This window comes from Spea bombifrons, chromosome 1 (assembly GCF_027358695.1).
Source record: "Spea bombifrons isolate aSpeBom1 chromosome 1, aSpeBom1.2.pri, whole genome shotgun sequence".
NCBI lineage: Eukaryota > Metazoa > Chordata > Amphibia > Anura > Pelobatidae > Spea > Spea bombifrons.
Window position 1 is genome coordinate 59,954,738 of NC_071087.1, and position 17,762 is coordinate 59,972,499.

The window sequence follows — 17,762 nt, forward strand, 5'->3', positions numbered from 1 at the left end:
AACCAGGAACTGCAATTCCTCAGCATGTACCAGACCCACTGAGAGTGTTAGTGGAATCATAGTAAGGGTGACCTAGGCAGGATGAAGAGGACTGCCATCAATGGCCTCAAGCCATACAGGAGTCTCTTTCGGAAGTGTGGGAATAAGGTACTGCTTGCAGAACAAAGTTCCCTGCAGCTCCAGAATCCAAGAAAGCCTCTGTGAAGACTGAGCTCGTAGGCCAGGACAAACAAACAGGAACAATCATACGAGTAAAGAGGACAGTCCCAGTACACCTAAAGCAGGTCCCCTTACCCACCCTAGGTGCGGGTGTTTCCCAGTCTCTTGGGACAAGATCTCAGTAAATGGCCCGCCGCTCTGCAGTACATGCAAAGTCCCTCCCTTCTCTGCCTAGACTTCTCGTGCTCAGAAAGTCTGGTGGCACCTAGCTACACAGGTGATGGAATAAACTGCGGCGCCATACATATGTTGGATCTTCCTCCTCTCTCTCGTGCTCTTTGGCTTTCTCTCTGTGATTGCCTTTCGCGGAGACGAAGATCAATCTGGGTAACATATGCAATTACTGCATTACCGCATTACAGGTGTAACGATTGGATGAGGAGGACCCCGGATGGCGGAGTAAGCCAGGCAAACAGATGTAACGTGCAATATTAAGTTTTTACCACATGGTGGCTGTGCTACCAGTTTGCCGCATGGTCAGCCACGCGGTGAAGATGCCGACCGGGTAGCGGTGGTACTTGCTGCCCGGGAAGCCGTCTGAGGGGGAAGCGTCGTGGGAGCGGCCACGGAGCGGGACCAGAGAGGCAGGTAAGTCCTTACAGCAGGTCCCTGGCAGCTATCCTGTCCTTTAGGATATCTGATAATATCCCCACCGACAGGGCTAAGGTTGGCTATGTCATTTCACTCCTCACCGGGAAAGAAAACCCCCGGCAGTCTGTTCGTACTCCGAATTTGTGACAGCTCTGTCACAGGACTGTCCGAGGACTTGATTTGTCATTGTAATAATATTATTTGTCAAATATAACAATATTCTATTAGTGTGGTCACTTTAAGTCTGCCTTGTCTTGCTTTGGATGGAAATTATTCGATTTTAGAAAGTCTCTTAATGTGTGTTCAACTGCACCCATAGATACATTCAACATAGCTACACTGTGGCTCTGGGAATGTTTGCTCAGGTTGCTCCGCTAAGCAAGCTCACATCACATGTGTATTAGGATGCTACTCTTTGAATTAAAGATATAGTTTCACAGCAGTTTTGAAAATGTATAGGTAAATGCTGTGTGACTAAGATTTAACAAACAGGGGGAAAAAATTGTCCTAGTGTTAATCCATGTATCAACGGATAACAATGTTTTATCACTTTCTAATAGATGATCATATCAAACCAGTTGGTGATGGTGGACCTTATCATATGTACGTCACAGACAAGTCTTCAAAGCTAAAATATTTTTATTTTTTTCATATGCACTTTAACAATTTGGTTCAGATGTCTTTTTGTTGTCTAACATCATATAAGCGTCCAACATCAATTAATAAATTCTTACTTTCAACTGGATTTTTATCTCCCTTTGCATATAGGAAACAGCGGCACACCCCATTCAACCAGACTGTCTAAATCTAGGATTAGACAGATTTAATACTTTAATAATAAGCAAGAGGACTTATGGACACTCTTGTACTTGTTTTAGTCCATCCGCATACTGAAAGTCCCCACTGTTCTCATAGCCATACATATCTAATGCAACCTCACAGCTCTCCCTCACTACTTGCTCATCATCCTTCACATGCGCCTGCAGTGCTTTTAAACATTCCTCCTGGGCAATAGATCCCAGAGCTTCAGCACATTCATGCCGCACCATAGGGTTCTCATCAAATCGCTCCAACGCAGCCGATAGTCCTGAGACAGCCGACTCGTGCTGCATTTGCCCGAGAACATATCCAATCTCATGGCGGAATAAGGCACCTCCACATTGTAGGCCTATGGAAAAGGGAGGAATGATAAGTAAAGAAAAAACTGTATTTCCATCTATATATATATATATATATATATATATATATATATATATTCATGTAATGACACTTCTGTACCTTTCTGTCAATATGTTTGTAAAGATGTGTTTATAGATCAATAAAGCATTACTGAGTTCTCCAACACAAAAAACTATCTTTATAACTATATCATGGGTTACAAAAAGAAGATTTGTAGGGAAATTTCTATTTTCTTAGCTCTTCGGTGATGTCATCTCAGCTGAATGTATTTCACTGGCTGCTCATTTAAAATATCTGTAATGTGTTTTCTATATGGAGCAGAAAACGGGAGGAGTTTTAGATAAGTGTCTAGAGCCTCAACAGGTAGGCCAATATACTGGAGTACAAATTATCTTCAGGTGGAACTACCACAATTATTTATTACTAGCATAATGTTTTCCTTCTAAGACAGCTCTAATTCTTTAATGATACAATGATTTAGGCAACTGCAGGCTTTTTCATTTGTATGTGTCCCAGTCCTGTCATCTTAGCCCGTTCTACTAAACATCCTGACTCCTTATGCTACTACCTGTAGTAAAGAATACAATGGCTCCCTCTGCTTAAACCTTTGTATCAAGAAAAAAACATTGAATTATGTTTTAAAGGAAACCCAAGTGTAAGTTTCAGTTGAATAAGTGAGTGAGTGAATGTTATAGGTGTTTAGGGGGCACAGGCAGTCTGCTTCAGGTGGCAGAGGGGGCACTGGCAGGTTGCTTCAGGGGGAAGAGGAGGCACAGGCAGGTGACCTCAGGGGGCAGAGGGGGTACAGGCAGGCTGCTTCAGGAAGCATTGAGGGCACAGGCAGGCTGCTTCAGGGGGCAGAAAGGGCACAGGCAAGCCACTACAAGGGCAGAGATGGCATGGGTAGGGCAATTCAGGAGCAGAAGGGGGAATAGGCAGGCCGCTGCAGGGGCAGAGGTGGCACAGACAGGCTGTTTCAGGAGCAGAGGGGGCACAGGCAGGCTGTTTTAGGGACAGAGGTCTACCATGTCAATGTCTGGATTAGTATATAGTGATAGTTATGCTGTACCATATATGTTCAGTAATTTTTTTTATTAAATTTATTTATAAGTTAATAATTCATTTTTTTCAGATTTCTAGGTTTTTTGTCAGTTGGCATACAGTTTACAAATTAGTGAAATAAACATTCTTGCCAAAATACATTTTTTGTGGCTGTCCTTACATTTTAAAGTGGGAGGTGCCACATACAGGATCCAGGATCTGCTTGTGGCTTAAGGGTGGATAGCTTGTGATGAGTCAAAAGCTTGTTTCACACTGGGTTTGGGCCAAGAGTGTTAAAGATGATACAGTTGTTTGTTTATGTTTATAAGTGAAGAGTTTTGTAAATATTATGTAAAGTTAAATAAAAGACCACAGGCTATTTATATCCCCAAAAATTATGTGTTTTTATTGTGGTTAATCGAAGTTGTCTTTATATCTCTTACAACCACATGTAATTTAAAGAAACTCAACTAGCAACCTGCGAGTTTAAGGCCAGCCTAAATAGAACCGCACTTTTTACATTTTTTCTACAAGTTTCTCTGAGTTGCATTCCTAGAGTTCATTAGCTGCTTTAAACTCTGAGTCGAGTTACTATGGAATAGCTTGTGTACTGATATGCACATAAATTGGACTAAAATATGCATTCAGTAACTGGAGTTTCTGCTTAATGAATATGGCAGAGCTACATAAATGACAGTTTACCTTCTGTCAGTGCCAACACAGCTTCCTTGCCTCCGATATTGCGAAGGGCAAACATAGCACGATACCGTTCAAAAAGCGGGCAGTTATCATCTAGAAGGGTTGCCCGTAGAGCCGGGATATCGCTTTCCTCAGCAGGAGGAGCAGGATCCACTGACAGGTAAGGGTTATTATCAGGGGCATCTGGATTCTGCTGAAGCCATTCAATGCGACGTATGGCCAGCTGGCATGTCTCTGCTACCTGCAATTCAACAAAATAAGAAAACAGATAAGAAAATGTTTAGAACAGAAAATGAAATGTATAAAAAACACGCTCCATACAAAACTGCAGCAAATACTATAAACTATGTGGCAATCCCTTTTAATGACAGGTTAAATTTAGAGTAAATAAAACTTTATGAGAAGCATTTTGCTGTCGAGCAATCATGTAGTAATGGAAAAATCACCATGTAACTATGGGTCACCATCTTTTGCTGGACATTCAGTGGTTATGCCTGGGCGTGGGTTACCAGTGATATTGAAAATATTTGTTTAAGGACAGTAAAGAGAGGACAGACAAGAAATAAAAGAGAGGAAAGGAAAAGGCAGATAAAAGAGAAAAGAGAAGCAAAAGAATAATGAGGGAAAAGATTAAATATAGGGGGAAAGGCAAGAGGAGATAAGACTTGTTCACAGTTTTAATGCTCCAGACTGAATCAGTCACCACCTTCATACGAAGATTTTGCACCAACAAGACCACGGGTCATCTCCATAGTCTCCAAATCTCCAACACACCTTGATACTACAGCTCAGCTTCTCCCACGTTTACCTGCAATGTGAACCCTCCTTCCCTTCCCATATCGAACATGGTCTCCACTCCATAAGTTTCATATGTAAGTGTGGAAGACAGGCACCTGCCTTGTGAAATGTGGCCTCACATGGTACCCAGGCCAACGGTCTCTGGGAAATAATGAGGTAAATCCAAGATCTAGGACTTACCCCTATATTCCTGGACAGGTAACAGATATACCTACATTGTAGTATTTAAGAATTCAGTAAAAGTATTAGGGATACTATGAATGCTGAAAGCTTCTTTTCTTTTCATTTCAAGTAAAGCCTTTACCTCTATGACCGGATCCTCGGAATATTCCTTTAGAAGATCCAGTACCTCGGGGTCTCCAATAGCTCCCAAAGCTTCTCCTTTAAAAAAAAAGTTAAAGAAAGAGAGTTAAAAAGTTAAAAAAGAGAGTTAAAAAAGGAAAACAAAATACAAAAGGAAAACAAATCAAATAAGAGTAACTTTGTTATATCCCCCCCCCCTCGCTATACCGAAAAAAATGCTTACAGGCATTCAGTTTTCTCCCAGCTGCCACGTCAACACTACCCCATTGTTTTGTCCTACCTTCAAAAGTGACCTCTGGTCCTCACAAACCCTGCATACTCTCACCTGCCTCGTGGCGGACCATTGGCTCCTGTGCTCGGTCCTTCAGCACTGTGATAAGCACGGGAAGTGCTGTTCGGTCTCTCATTTGCCCCAAGCAGTAGGCCAATTCATGTTTCAGCAATGCGGATTCATCACTAAATCCTTGACCGATCAGTTCCACTGCTTCAGGTCCTCCTAGATTCCGTAGTGTAAAAAGTGCCCGAAACCGGGCAGGAAGAGGGCGAGTGGGGTCCAGCAGCACACGACCAACAAGCTGCACGTCGTTGAGTTCCTCCATGTTGAAACAAACAGGATGTGACATCGTAAACAATAAACTAAATGACTGCCAAAGTTGTCTCGAGACATTCAGGTTACTAGTCCTAGTATTTGTCACTCGCTAAACATTGACTTTTCTTCCTTTTTTTTTTTTCTGGGTTAGTGTACAAACATAAATGACATTGATTTTTCAAGGGCACATAAGGCTATGTTTTTGATACCATTTTTATGTATGGTTGTGTACATTTTGGTAATAATATATTAATAAGTAGAGAAAAAAACAACTTCATTTCAAGCTTTTTCTCTTCTGAAATTGAAAAAAAAATTCCACTTATTTTACCCTCATCCTATTTCGAGTGGCTTTGTACCAAAGAATGACAGGTAAATAAATACAATAAAAAGAGGTTAAAAACAAAATGAATGCAAATAGGATAAAACAGGGCTTACTTTGATGATTTCCCTGTTAAATTGTCTAAAGTGTGATTTTTTACTTGCTACTGTGATCTATATAATATGTTTAAAAGATATGTGTCCTCTTACAAGATTTTAGATATTTTAGATTTATTTGAAATCTGTTTAATTGAACTGTACTTTCAGCAAAAGATATCCCCCTGTACACGACTGTCATATTCATGTTATTTATTACCATAATAAAAAATATGTTAATATATACAACATTTCAACATAGATATGGGAAGATTTAAAACCGTAAGTGGTATTTAGATACTACAGTGATAGATGTCCAGCTGTGATATGATCCACACTCGTTTTTTTTACTTACTACATTACATTAATATAGCGCTAGAAGATTCAGTAGCGCTTTACAATCAGAGTCAGTAGGATATATTTAAAATAACAAAAAATAACAAACTGGCACTAAAGGAGAAGATGGCCCTGCTCTTATGAGCTTGCAATATAGTTGGTTGAGGGGGAAATGAAACAGTAACAGAAGTCTGCTTGGATTGTTACAAGTCTATCAAATCCATTTGTTCTCAATCCACACTTTAATTATATACAACTGCTATGAAAAGGATCCTCTAGAGATGCCAGTGTGTTTTTTTTAATTAGCCCATGATCGCAACCCCTTTGTCACAATGTCTGAATTTTTTTTGTACCCTTCTGACCATAGCTGTTTTAACTGGTCATTCTGCCCCCATGTGCTATTTGGGACATTTTTTGAAGCTGGTCAGTTCAATTTACCTCCATCAAAAATATATGTTGGAAAACTAGACACCCCATGGTATTTCAAATGCTAGTATTTTAACTCTTTCAATGCACTAATTATACTACCAGCCTTTGTCAAACTGGGTGGTAGTAACTCCTGGTATATGTCACTGTCAAACAACACCCCAAAATGTGTTCTGCAACATCTCCTGAGTATATTAATACCACCCATAAACAGGTTTACCTGGTTGTTTGGGTGCCAAAGGGCCACATTTGGAAGGTGCACATTTTTCAAAGTTGAACTTTGACATTTGGTGATCCTGTTCCCATGCCCTATTTGCGACCTCTTTAAACCTGGCCAATTCAATTTACCCAATTAAATTACATAATTTTAAAAACAAAACATTCCAGGGTATTTCAAATGCTAGTATTTTATCTCTTTCCATGTATACATTTTATCACCTATGTCAATGTTTGCAGTAGTATTTTGTGTGCGTTTTCACACACATTCTACTTTAGGTATGTGTAAGGACTTACCTGCCTCTCTGGTCCCGCGCCGTGGCCGGTTCCGCGACACTTCCTCCTCGGCCGGCTTCCCGGGCAGCGAGTACCACCGCTACCCGGTCAGCGTCTTCACCGCGTGGCCGACCACGCAGCAAACAGGTAGCACACCGTGTGGTCAAAACATAATATTACACGTCACATCTGTAATGTGTTCTAATAACTTTGGGTGACCTCCTTAATGCAGGACACACCTCCACCTGTCCCTAGTTAAACCTGGACTTCCTCTTCTGGGTCACCCTTGGTTGGTGTATTCTGTGGTTTTCCTGTGCGACTTGCTGTGACTATTTCTTCGTTTGACCCGGCTTGCTGACTTTGCTCCTGTTTTCTGATTTGGCTCCTGTTCTCTGATTGTTGGTATTGACTCGGCTTGTTTGACTACTCTTCTGGATTTGATTCGGCTTCCTGCTTTACCGGTTACCAGACCTGATTCTCGGTTCCAGCTCTCCTGGCTACTCCTGGTTCCTGTTTGCCTGGCTCACTCCGCCATCCGGGGTCCTCCTCATCCAATCGTTACAGTACCAAGGGTCACCATGGACCCCGCGAAGATTGGCCAGAAGATGTCTACCTGTGAAACCCGTATTGAAAGTCTGGATCTTCGCATGGACCAGTTTGCTCAGGCTTTGCAAACACTCCTGGCGAGGACTGATCCAGCACGTGGTCCTCCTCCTGTGCCTGCTGCTGCGCCTGTTGCTGTTCCACTGCCTGCTGACTCAGGTCTTCATACCCTCCGTTTACCGCCTCCTCCCAGATATGGAGGAGATCCTGCTACCTGTCGTGGATTCCTCAATCAGTGCTCCATTCACTTCGAGATGTCTCCCTACTTGTTTCCTTCCGATAGAGCCCGTGTGGGGTATGTCATCTCCCTACTCACTGACAGGGCTCTGGCCTGGGCAACTCCTCTTTGGGAACGCAATACTCCAGTGGTTAATGATTATACTGACTTTGTAACCACTTTCCGTCAAGTATTTGACAGGCCAGGTCGTGGCCATATTGCCTCGTCAAGTCTCTTCTCACTGCGTCAGGGTACACGCAGCTTATCTGACTATGCCATTGAATTACGTACCCTGGCTGCAGAAGTGGCATGGAACAACGACGCCTTGGTTGCTGCCTTCACTAATGGCCTATCTGACCTCCTAAAAGATGAGGTGGCTGCCCGGGACCTGCCCACGGACTTGGAAGAACGCATCGCCTGCATTGGCCACATTGATCTGCGCCTCCGGGAACGCCAGGTACAGCGAGATCGCCAAAGGAGGACTCCAGTGCGTTTTGCGCCACGTCCGGCTTCTTCTGACTCTGCTTCTCTTCCGCCTGAGGAGCCCATGCAGATCGGCTCCACACATCTCTCCGAGGAGGAGAGATCCCTCCGGCACCAACAGGACCTCTGTATGTACTGTGGCAAACAAGGACATTATGTGCGTTCCTGCCCTGTGAAGCCGGGAAACTACAAGGCCTAAGGAGGGTTGGGGTACCTCCTCTAGGCCTTTCTGCTGCCTTTCCCCATGACCGGGCGCCTCGTATGTTCATGCCTACATCTCTCACTGTTCAGGAGAGCACCATTCTGGCTCCTTATAGACTCTGGAGCTGCAGGAAACTTTATTGACCATGACTTCTGCAGGCTCCACAATATACCCTTGCAGGAGAAAACCTCCCCGATCTTCGTGGAGGCCATCGACGGTCGACCTCTTCAACCTGCAGCGGTGACCCACGAAACTACCCCGCTTCGTCTCAGAGTAGGGGTTCTCCATACAGAGACTATAACACTCCATGTGATAACTTCTCTGGCTGCCCCCATTGTCTTGGGCTACCCTTGGCTGCAGCTGCATAACCCTGACATCGATTGGTCTACCCGTGAGATCGCTTCCTGGCGGTGCTCCTCCTGCATGTTCTCTCAACCATGCATAGTGAAAATCGCCTCCTTGGATACCACCAGCCTACCTCCCCAATACCAGGAATATGCTGACGTGTTTGATAAGAAGGAGGCTGACTCCTTGCCTCCTCACCGTCCCTATGATTGCCCTATTGACCTGCTTCCTGGCACCGTACCCCCACGGGGCAGAGTGTATCCGTTATCCCCGGCCAAGACTGAGGCCATGGAGGCCTATGTCAGAGAAAACCTCCAAAAGGGCTTTATCCGCCGCTCCGCTTCTCCCGCCGGTGCAGGCTTCTTTTTTGTGCCCAAATAAGATGGCGGTCTACGTCCGTGTATAGACTATCGGGGCCTCAATCGAATCACCATTAAAAACACATACCCCTTGCCACTCATTACCGAGTTGTTCGACCGCCTGAAGGGATTGAAGGTGTTCACTAAATTGGACTTACGGGGTGCTTACAACCTCATTCGTATCCGTCAGAACGATGAGTGGAAGACAGCTTTTAATACCCGCTCTGGCCATTACGAGTATACAGTAATGCCATTTGGGCTCTGTAACGCCCCAGCAGTATTTCAGGAATTTGTTAATGACTGTTTCCAGGACTATCTTCACCAATTCGTTGTCATCTACCTTGATGACATACTTATCCACTCGCCAGACCCGATTTCACATCGGATACACGTTAAAAAGGCCCTGGCGCGCCTTCGTGAAAACCGTTTATACGCTAAACTGGAGAAATGCGTATTTGAAGTTTCCCGGGTACCCTTCCTTGGTTATGTCATTAGCGGTACAGGGTTCGAAATGGATCCCGACAAGCTGCATGCCATTCTGCAATGGCCTCAACCACAAGGACTGAAAGCCCTCCAGAGGTTCCTCAGCTTTGCTTACTATTATCGACGATTTATCCGAGACTGTTCTAAGGTTGTGGCTCCCATGACCGCGCTCACTAAAAAGGGGTCTGACTGTCATAATTGGCCTGCCTCCGCTGTTCAGGCCTTCCAGAAATTGAAGAATCTGTTTGTCTCTGCTCTGTTTTACCGGTTTCCAGACCTGATTCTCGGTTCCAGCTCTCCTGGCTACTCCTGGTTCCTTTTTGCCTGGCTCACTCCGCCATCCGGGGTCCTGCTCATCCAATCGTTACAGTATGAATTTATAGTTCCTGGTATATGTCACTGCCAAATAACACTGCAATACGTGTTTAGAAAATCTCCTGAGTTCAGTGGTACCACCCATGCATAGGTTTGTTTGGGGGTTAAAAGGTCACATCTTTGGAAGTTTGTGCCTATACCCCATTTGGGAAAGCAGCTGCCCCACTTTACTCCATTGGCTGCTGGGTGACAGAGGGGGTCTCCCTTTCCCCTGTGGGGACTGCTGCAGCTGCTGGCTGACAGAGGGGGTCTCCCTCTCCTTCATGGCGGCAGGTGTGACTGCTGGCTGAAGGAGGTGGGTCCCCATTTCCAACGTGGCGGCTGCTGGCTGACTGAGGGGGTCTCTCTCTCCTTCGTGGTGGAAGATGATCATGCAGGAAGGCGACACTTGCTCATAAAAATAATTTTTTTGTACATTTTTTTAACATGTTGTCTTTGAACTGGATGATTATGATGTCATGGTGAAATCACTAGGGTCTTTTTTATTTTTAAATTGTATTACATTTTTATTTATTTCATTGATCAAGTAGTGTTTAGTGAGCTGGGCTCCAATACATATTGGCACATTGTTTCACAGTGACATGTCATGAGCTGTAAATTCATACCTACAATGTGTGTGAGGAAAGAACACCAAAAATACTACTGCAGAGGTTGATCGTAAACTGTATTCATGGAAAGAGTTAAAATACCAGCTGTAAGGACTTACCTGACTCTCCGGTCCCGCTCCGTGGCCTGTCCCGCTCCGTGGCCTGTCCCGCGACGCTTCTCCTCAGACGGCTTCCCGGGCTTCAGCTTTGTCCCATAAACACCCTGCCTGTGCCATCTTTGTCCCATAAACACACTGCCTGTGTCATCTTGGTCCCCAAAGCCCAAACACCCTGCTTGTGCCATCTTTACCTTTCCCCAAATCACTTATACAGCTATCATACACACAAAACACGCATACAGTCACTCATTCAATCTGTCATTTACACAATTTACATTCCCACTCTTTCTTTCAAGATTCTTACAACCTCCCTTTCTCACAATCTCCTCCCCTTCTCACTATCTACCCCTATCCCCCTTCTTACTATCTACCCCCTCTCCCTCTCCTATCTCCCCCTCCTTACTATCTACCCCCCCCTTTTCGTTAGCTCTAGTTCTTTATTGATATGTTTTAAGGCAGCTGTATATTTTAATTTGTGTCCCAGTCCTGTCATCTTAGCCCATTCTACTAAACACCCTGACTCCTTATCATACTACCTGTAGTAAACAGGCCCTGGGCTCAGTTTGAACAGTGGTGCACAACCCATGAAAGTGCAAGCCACGCACTCTTCTTTTCATCCCAGTAGCTAAGAGGGTCAACATACGGCGCAGAAGGAACTTCACAGAGGTAAAGTTTGTCCATTTCAGCAGCACTACTCTCCTTTCTGCTGCTAGCTCTGTCAGTGGGCCAACTATACTATACTATACCGAGTGCCTCTTCCCAAAATGCAGCTCCTCCACTCAGCTGTGTTGTGCTGCTTGCGGCACTGCTGCTGATGCTGCTGCTTGGAGTAGCATCATCTCTTCTTCCTTCTGCACCTCTCCCCCCTCAGACAGCATCAATTGTTCCTGGTAGCTACAAAGAACATTCAATGTGATTGCTGGCTTTCCCTTAATCATTGGAGCGCAAAGGAATGCTAGCATAATTTCCGTACTTTCTTCGATTTGTTTGCGAAGGCGAACTTTTAGAAGATCCTTTAGCTTCCTGACTATTCCTGCTAAGTCAGAATGTACAGTGCCATTGTTTTCAAGGAACACATCCATCTTGCTGGCTAGATGGAAGAACACTGGGATCACCTGGCCCAGTCTGGCAGAGTTTGAGCTTAAAGTTTGAGTGATCATTGTCCAATCCTCCCTATTCAATGGAGATGTAATCCCAATGTTGTGCTCTGATGCAAGACTATGGATTGCCCTCTGCTGCTCCAAAATCCTCTCCAGCATATCTAAAGTGGAGTTCAACCACGTAGTCACATCTTGTCATGGGCAGTGTACGGGAAGACCTGCCCTCTCATGCTCTTCAGTGGTTCACTTGGCTATTGGAAATGGTCCAATGAAGCGTGGAGCCAATTTCATGGTAGGATCTCTTCGTCTCCTGTCTGCGTATCGCTTATGGCGCTGAGCAGCCCGTTCCATTGCAGCTTGTACTGATAACCAGGTAGAGTGGAGTTAGGCGAGACGTGTATTAGGAACTGGAACCGAGGAAGTAGGTAAGGAGCCGGGAAACACCTATGGGTCAAGAACATATAGGCAATATTACTGGAGAGTAAATTAGGATATCATCCAGATATATGACCACAAATTGTAGAAGGAAGTCTCAAAGGCAATCATTTATAAATTCTTGGTTCGGGCAGAAGAGCTAGAGGTCTGGGAGTCATGGCCAAGGTGGCGAGAAAGGACAGGTCTGTGGCATGGTTGGCACATGCTTTATCCAAAGCCGTGATTTGTCTGGACCTCCATTCTATGGTGGGGTTGTGAGTCTGTAACCACGGAAACCCCAGAATAAGGGATGTAGTGGGAGAATGGATAACATGAAAGGATAGTTGTTCCTCATGTTATAATCCAACAGATAGCGACCACTCTGGGTTCAGTGGGAATGCCTGCTTGTTGGCAAAAAGTAGAGTCTATGAAATTATCCAAGGCTCCAAAATCTAGAAAGACCTCAGTCTTAATGTGTCCTTAGGACCAGGCGAATGGCAACAGGCATGCGGGAAAAAAAGTAGATCAAGGGAAACGTCCAATGCATCTATAGCAGGTCCACTGAGCCTGCTTAAGTGCAGGCGTTTCCCGGTCTCTCCTCACAAGGTGTCCTGTCTGGCCACAGTACATACAAAGACCCTCTTCTTCGAATTCTCTCCTGCTCCGTAAGTCTTGTTGCTCCCACTTGCATAGGCTCCTTAGATTGAAAGCTGGAAAGACAAATTGCGGAGCTAGGTGTATATTGGGTTGGCTAGCTCTCTCTCGGAGTCTCTGCCCCGCCGGCTGAGTTTGTCTTTCGCCTAGTCGTACATCAATCTGGGAAACTTAAGCAATCAGTTCTCTAACTAGGCAGGTAAGTCTCTAGCTGCAGAGTTTCTGCCATAAGTTTGTGACATTCTATGGCTTATTCTAAAAGAGAGAGAGGGATCACTGCCGACTGGTGAAGAGAGAGGATGCTGTGGTCTTTCTACCAGGAAGAGCAAAAACAGAGCGTAGAGATGCCACAAATTTAGAGTAGGAATGCACAACAGAAGTGCCTCTTTCCCATCCAAGGCCTTATCCGTGAGCAATGATATGACATATCCCAATTTAGTCCAGAGAGAGCAGCATCAATTCCGGAAAACCGATGAAGAGCTCAGGGTCCAAGGATGTTATTTTCCAAATAGTGACTTGATTCGTCGTCGGGACCCTGAGTGACAGGGCTGGAAGTATCCCAGGAATAGTCTGCACAATAGCCAGATAAGAGTTCCAGAGCCAAGCCTTGTTCTAGAGATGGCTAAGAAAACCAGGGTTCCCAAATGAGCTCCCTCTCAGTAACCACCTCCGATTGTGGCCCACCACGAGCACAGTATAACCCCAAAAGAACGACGTTGTGGTACAATGTCTGTAGCCACTCCAAACATCGGTGGGCACTGACACAATTCCTAGCCACAGTAGAGTTCCATGGATTTGAAGCTAGGTCCTGGTCAGGCGCCAGAGAGGAAAGAGAATCCCCCCAGGACAAGGGGAACACAGGTTCATGAGCCCTTAATCCTTGGGCAAGTTGGTGAATATACTCCGCTGGCTGAAAGGATGGGGTGCAGTACATGAAAACAGGAAAATATCATGTGGGACAAACAAATGGGCTGTCACGTGGTTCTTTAGCCCCCAAACAGTCAAACATATGCATGGGTGGCATCACTGTACTCAGGAGATGTTGCTAGACACATATTGGGGTTTTGTTTGACAGTAACATATACCAGAAGTTACATACTTAGTTACATAGTTCATAAGGTTGAAAAAAGACCTAAGTCCATCAAGTTCAACCCTTCTACCTAACCTTCCTATTCTTGATCCAAAAGAAGGCAAAAAAACCCTAATTAAGCTACTCCGAATTCTGCCATCAGGGGAAAAAATTCCTTCTTGACTCCAAGAGGCAATCACATTTCTCCTTGGATCAAGAATCTCTAAAATATCAATGTTACTCTATTTATATCCCTGTATGTCATGCCTTTCTAAGAAAATATCGAGACCTCTTTTGAAGGTATCTAATGTATTGGATAACACCACCTCCCTTGGAAGTGAATTCCATACCTTTATTGTCCTCATTGTAAAGAATCCCTTTCTTTGTCGCCTATGAAACCTGCGCTCTTCTAGTCTCAGAGGGAGACCTCTTGTTCTTTGTATATTTCTGTTAATGAACAGGTCACTGAAGAGCTCGTTATATTGGCCCTACATATATTTATACAATGCTATCATATCCCCTCTGAGACGCCGTTTTTCTAGCGTATATAATTTTAACTTTTTTAGTCTCTCTTCATAACTAGTATCTCCCAATCCTCTTATTAATTTTGTAGCCCTCCTTTGCACTTTTTCTAATTCCATAATGTCCTTTTTAAGGACCGGTGTCCAGAATTATACCGCATATTCAAGGTGAGGTCTTACCAATGACCTGTAAAGAGACAAGATAATATCCTCCTCCCTTGAATCAATATCTTTTTTTATGCATGCCAAAACCTTATTGGCCCTCGCAGCTGCTTGCTGTCATTGCAAACTGTTGTCAACCGTTATTCCTAAATCCTTCTCATTGGTAGTTTCCCCCAAGGATATTCCATTTAAAGAATAGGTTGCATTTTTATTATTTTTACCATAATGCATAACTTTGCATTTCTCTATATTGAACTTCATCTGCCACTTGCACGCCCAGTCCCCAACTCTGTCTAAATCTTCCTGCAAAGAAGAAACATCCAGATTAGTCTGAATTACCTGGCCTAATTTTGTGTCATCAGTAAAAACTGTGACATGGCTCTCAATGCAGCTTGGGAGCTCCTTTATAAATAAATTAAAAAGAAGAGGACTTGTTGGGTTATTTGGGAGGTAAAAGGCCGCCTTTGTGAGGTGTGTATTTTTTGGCCATTTAGACATCTGATCCTACTGCCCCCATGTCCCATATTTGGGACACCTTTGAACCCGGCCAATTCAATTTATCCCATCCACTCATGCATTTTTTAATACGAGACACCCTATGGGCATTTGTAATGCCAATATTTTAACTCTTTCCATGCTGGAATTTTTGTAAAGATAAAGAATTTTAGGACTTGCTTATTAATTTTTTTTTTTTTTTTTTTTGGTGACAGTGGGGATTTTTATATGTTACCATATTATTTTTATTTTTTTTAAACATTTTTTAAAAAAAAAATTTTTTAAATTTTTTTTTTTAAATTTTTTTTTTTTTACTAATCACTCATTAGTGAGCTGGGCTCCATTGACCTTGCATGGTTGGATGCAGTACCTGCATTCAACCTGCAGGAGGAGCTCGAGAGTTCACAAGAGGGTCTGGATAGACCCTCTATGAACTCATTTCTATTGTTGATGCCATCCTGTGAATGACGGCAACGTCATTTACAGGATGGCACTTGTGGTTGCTCTTCGGAGCAATCACAAGGTGATCGGGGTAGGGGGTAGTGTTACTGACATGCCTCGATATCGAGGCATGTCAGTAACACCATTTATGCTTAGGAAGCGATTCAGATCGCTTCCTAAGCTGTTTTAGCCGGGCGCCGCCGCGATCTTTCATGATCGGTGCGGCGGCGGCCATTTTTCTTCCGGGGAGGGCTGCCAAGGGCTGCCCTCCCCGGATCCACGGTCAGCCTCACTTCGGCGATGCAGCTATTTAACGGCAGCCCGTACATGTACGGGCATTGTCGTTAACCCGTTGCACGGCAACCCCGTACATGTACGTGGATTGTCGTTAAGGGGTTAATTGCTTGAGCACTTTTTCTTGTGTCAGCCAATCCCATGTTCGCTGCAAAGGTTTCTTAAAATTAGCCAGCAGGGGCTCCGTCATTGGTTCTTCCTTAATATATTCATAACTGAAGCATGTGTGTGGAATAAAAAATAAAAAATATACTACCACAAAGTTTGAAAAAGGGTAGTAGAATTGGTGCATGGAAAGAGTTAAAATAATAGCATTTGAAATATCATGGGATGTCTAGTGTTCAAACATATATGTGTGATGAGGGTAAAGTGACTGGCTTCAAATGTGTCCCACACACCCCACAGGCAAAAAAAATTGGTTTAGAAATAGCAATATGCTACTTGGGATGTTACTCTTTGAATTAAATACACAGTTTCATAGCAGTTTTGTAAATATATATGAAAATCCTTTTATTTGTCAACCTTACACCCAATTATGCACATCTGCCCCCAGGCTTGCCACTCTGCCTCCTCATATGCCTTTAACCCCCCCGCCTATATGCCACTCCTCATATGACTTTAACCCCCCTCTATATGCCACTCCTCATATGACTTTAACCCCCCTCTATATGCCACTCCTCATATAACTTTAACCCCCCTCTATATGCCACTCCTCATATGACTTTAACCCCCCCCGCCTATATGCTACTCCTCATATGCCTTTAACCCCCCCGTCTATATGCTGCTCCTCATATGCCTTTAACCCCCCCGTCTATATGCTGCTCCTCATATGCCTTTAACCCCCTTCCCGTCTATATGCCACTCCTCATATGCCTTTAACCCCCTCCCCGTCTATATGCCACTCCTCATATGCCTTTAACCCCCCCGTCTATATGCCACTCCTCATATGCCTTTAACCCCCCCCGTCTATATGCCACTCCTCATATGCCTTTAACCCCCCCGTCTATATGCTACTCCTCATTTGCCTTTAACCCCCCCGTCTATATGCTACTCCTCATATGCCTCTAACCCCCCCTCTATATGCCACTCCTCATTTGCCTTTAACCCCCCCTCTATATGCCACTCCTCATATGCCTTTAACCCCCCGTCTATATGCTACTCCTCATATGCCTCTAACCCCCCTCTATATGCCACTCCTCATATGCCTTTAACCCCCCCTCTATATGCCACTCCTCATATGCCTTTAACCCCCCCTGCCTATATGCCACTCTGCCCCCAACCCCAGACTTGTCCCCCATGCTCTAGACTCCTTGGAGTCTAGTGGGGGGCAGCCAGTGGACGTCTGCATGATTCGCGTAGACAACCTTCGCTTCCGCCCGGCCCTACTGCTGGGGCTTCTATGATGGGGCACTGGAATGTCATAGAAGCCCCAGCAGCAGAGGTTGCCAGAGAGGAGGATCCAGGTCATCCCCGGCACTGCAGAGATCTGGATCTTAACCTTACTGTCAGACCTGTAGTTGAGGTCTGATCGTAAGACGAGTTTAAATATAAGACAAGGGGCAATTTTCAGAGCATTTGCTCTGAAAAAGCCTTGCCGTGTATTTGAGCAAATACAGTATATAAAAACAGTATTTAAAGATTTAAGAAGAAAAACAAATGATTTGTCCCAGTGTTAAACCATGTATCAGCATATTACAAGGTTTTGCTACTTTTTAATAGATGATCATAGCAAACCAGTTGGTGATGGGGGAC

The 17,762-nt window shown here is 44.3% G+C and overlaps 1 protein-coding gene across 1 annotated transcript; it reads right to left on the bottom strand.

Moving 5' to 3' along the window:
* Positions 1-1,431: 1,431 nt before the first annotated feature.
* LOC128473617 (deoxyhypusine hydroxylase-like) lies at positions 1,432-5,450 on the bottom strand. Its single transcript, XM_053455870.1, has 4 exons — positions 5,156-5,450; positions 4,832-4,908; positions 3,733-3,970; positions 1,432-1,978 (listed from the first exon to the last, which is right to left on the bottom strand). Exons 1-4 carry the CDS (start codon positions 5,427-5,429, stop codon positions 1,662-1,664), a joined length of 906 nt encoding a protein of 301 aa, XP_053311845.1. The 5' UTR covers positions 5,430-5,450; the 3' UTR covers positions 1,432-1,661.
* Between the last annotated feature and the right edge of the window lie 12,312 nt (positions 5,451-17,762).

Coding starts and splice junctions, on each gene's coding strand:
- LOC128473617 (XM_053455870.1), bottom strand. CDS start 5,429: ATGGAGGAACTCAACGACGTGCAGCTTGTTGGTCGTGTGCTGCTGGAC. Junction 4,909..5,155: donor AATGGTCCGCCACGAGGCAG/GTGAGAGTATGC, acceptor TTTTTTTTAAAG/GAGAAGCTTTGGGAGCTATT. Junction 3,971..4,831: donor CCGAGGATCCGGTCATAGAG/GTAAAGGCTTTA, acceptor GTTGAATTGCAG/GTAGCAGAGACATGCCAGCT.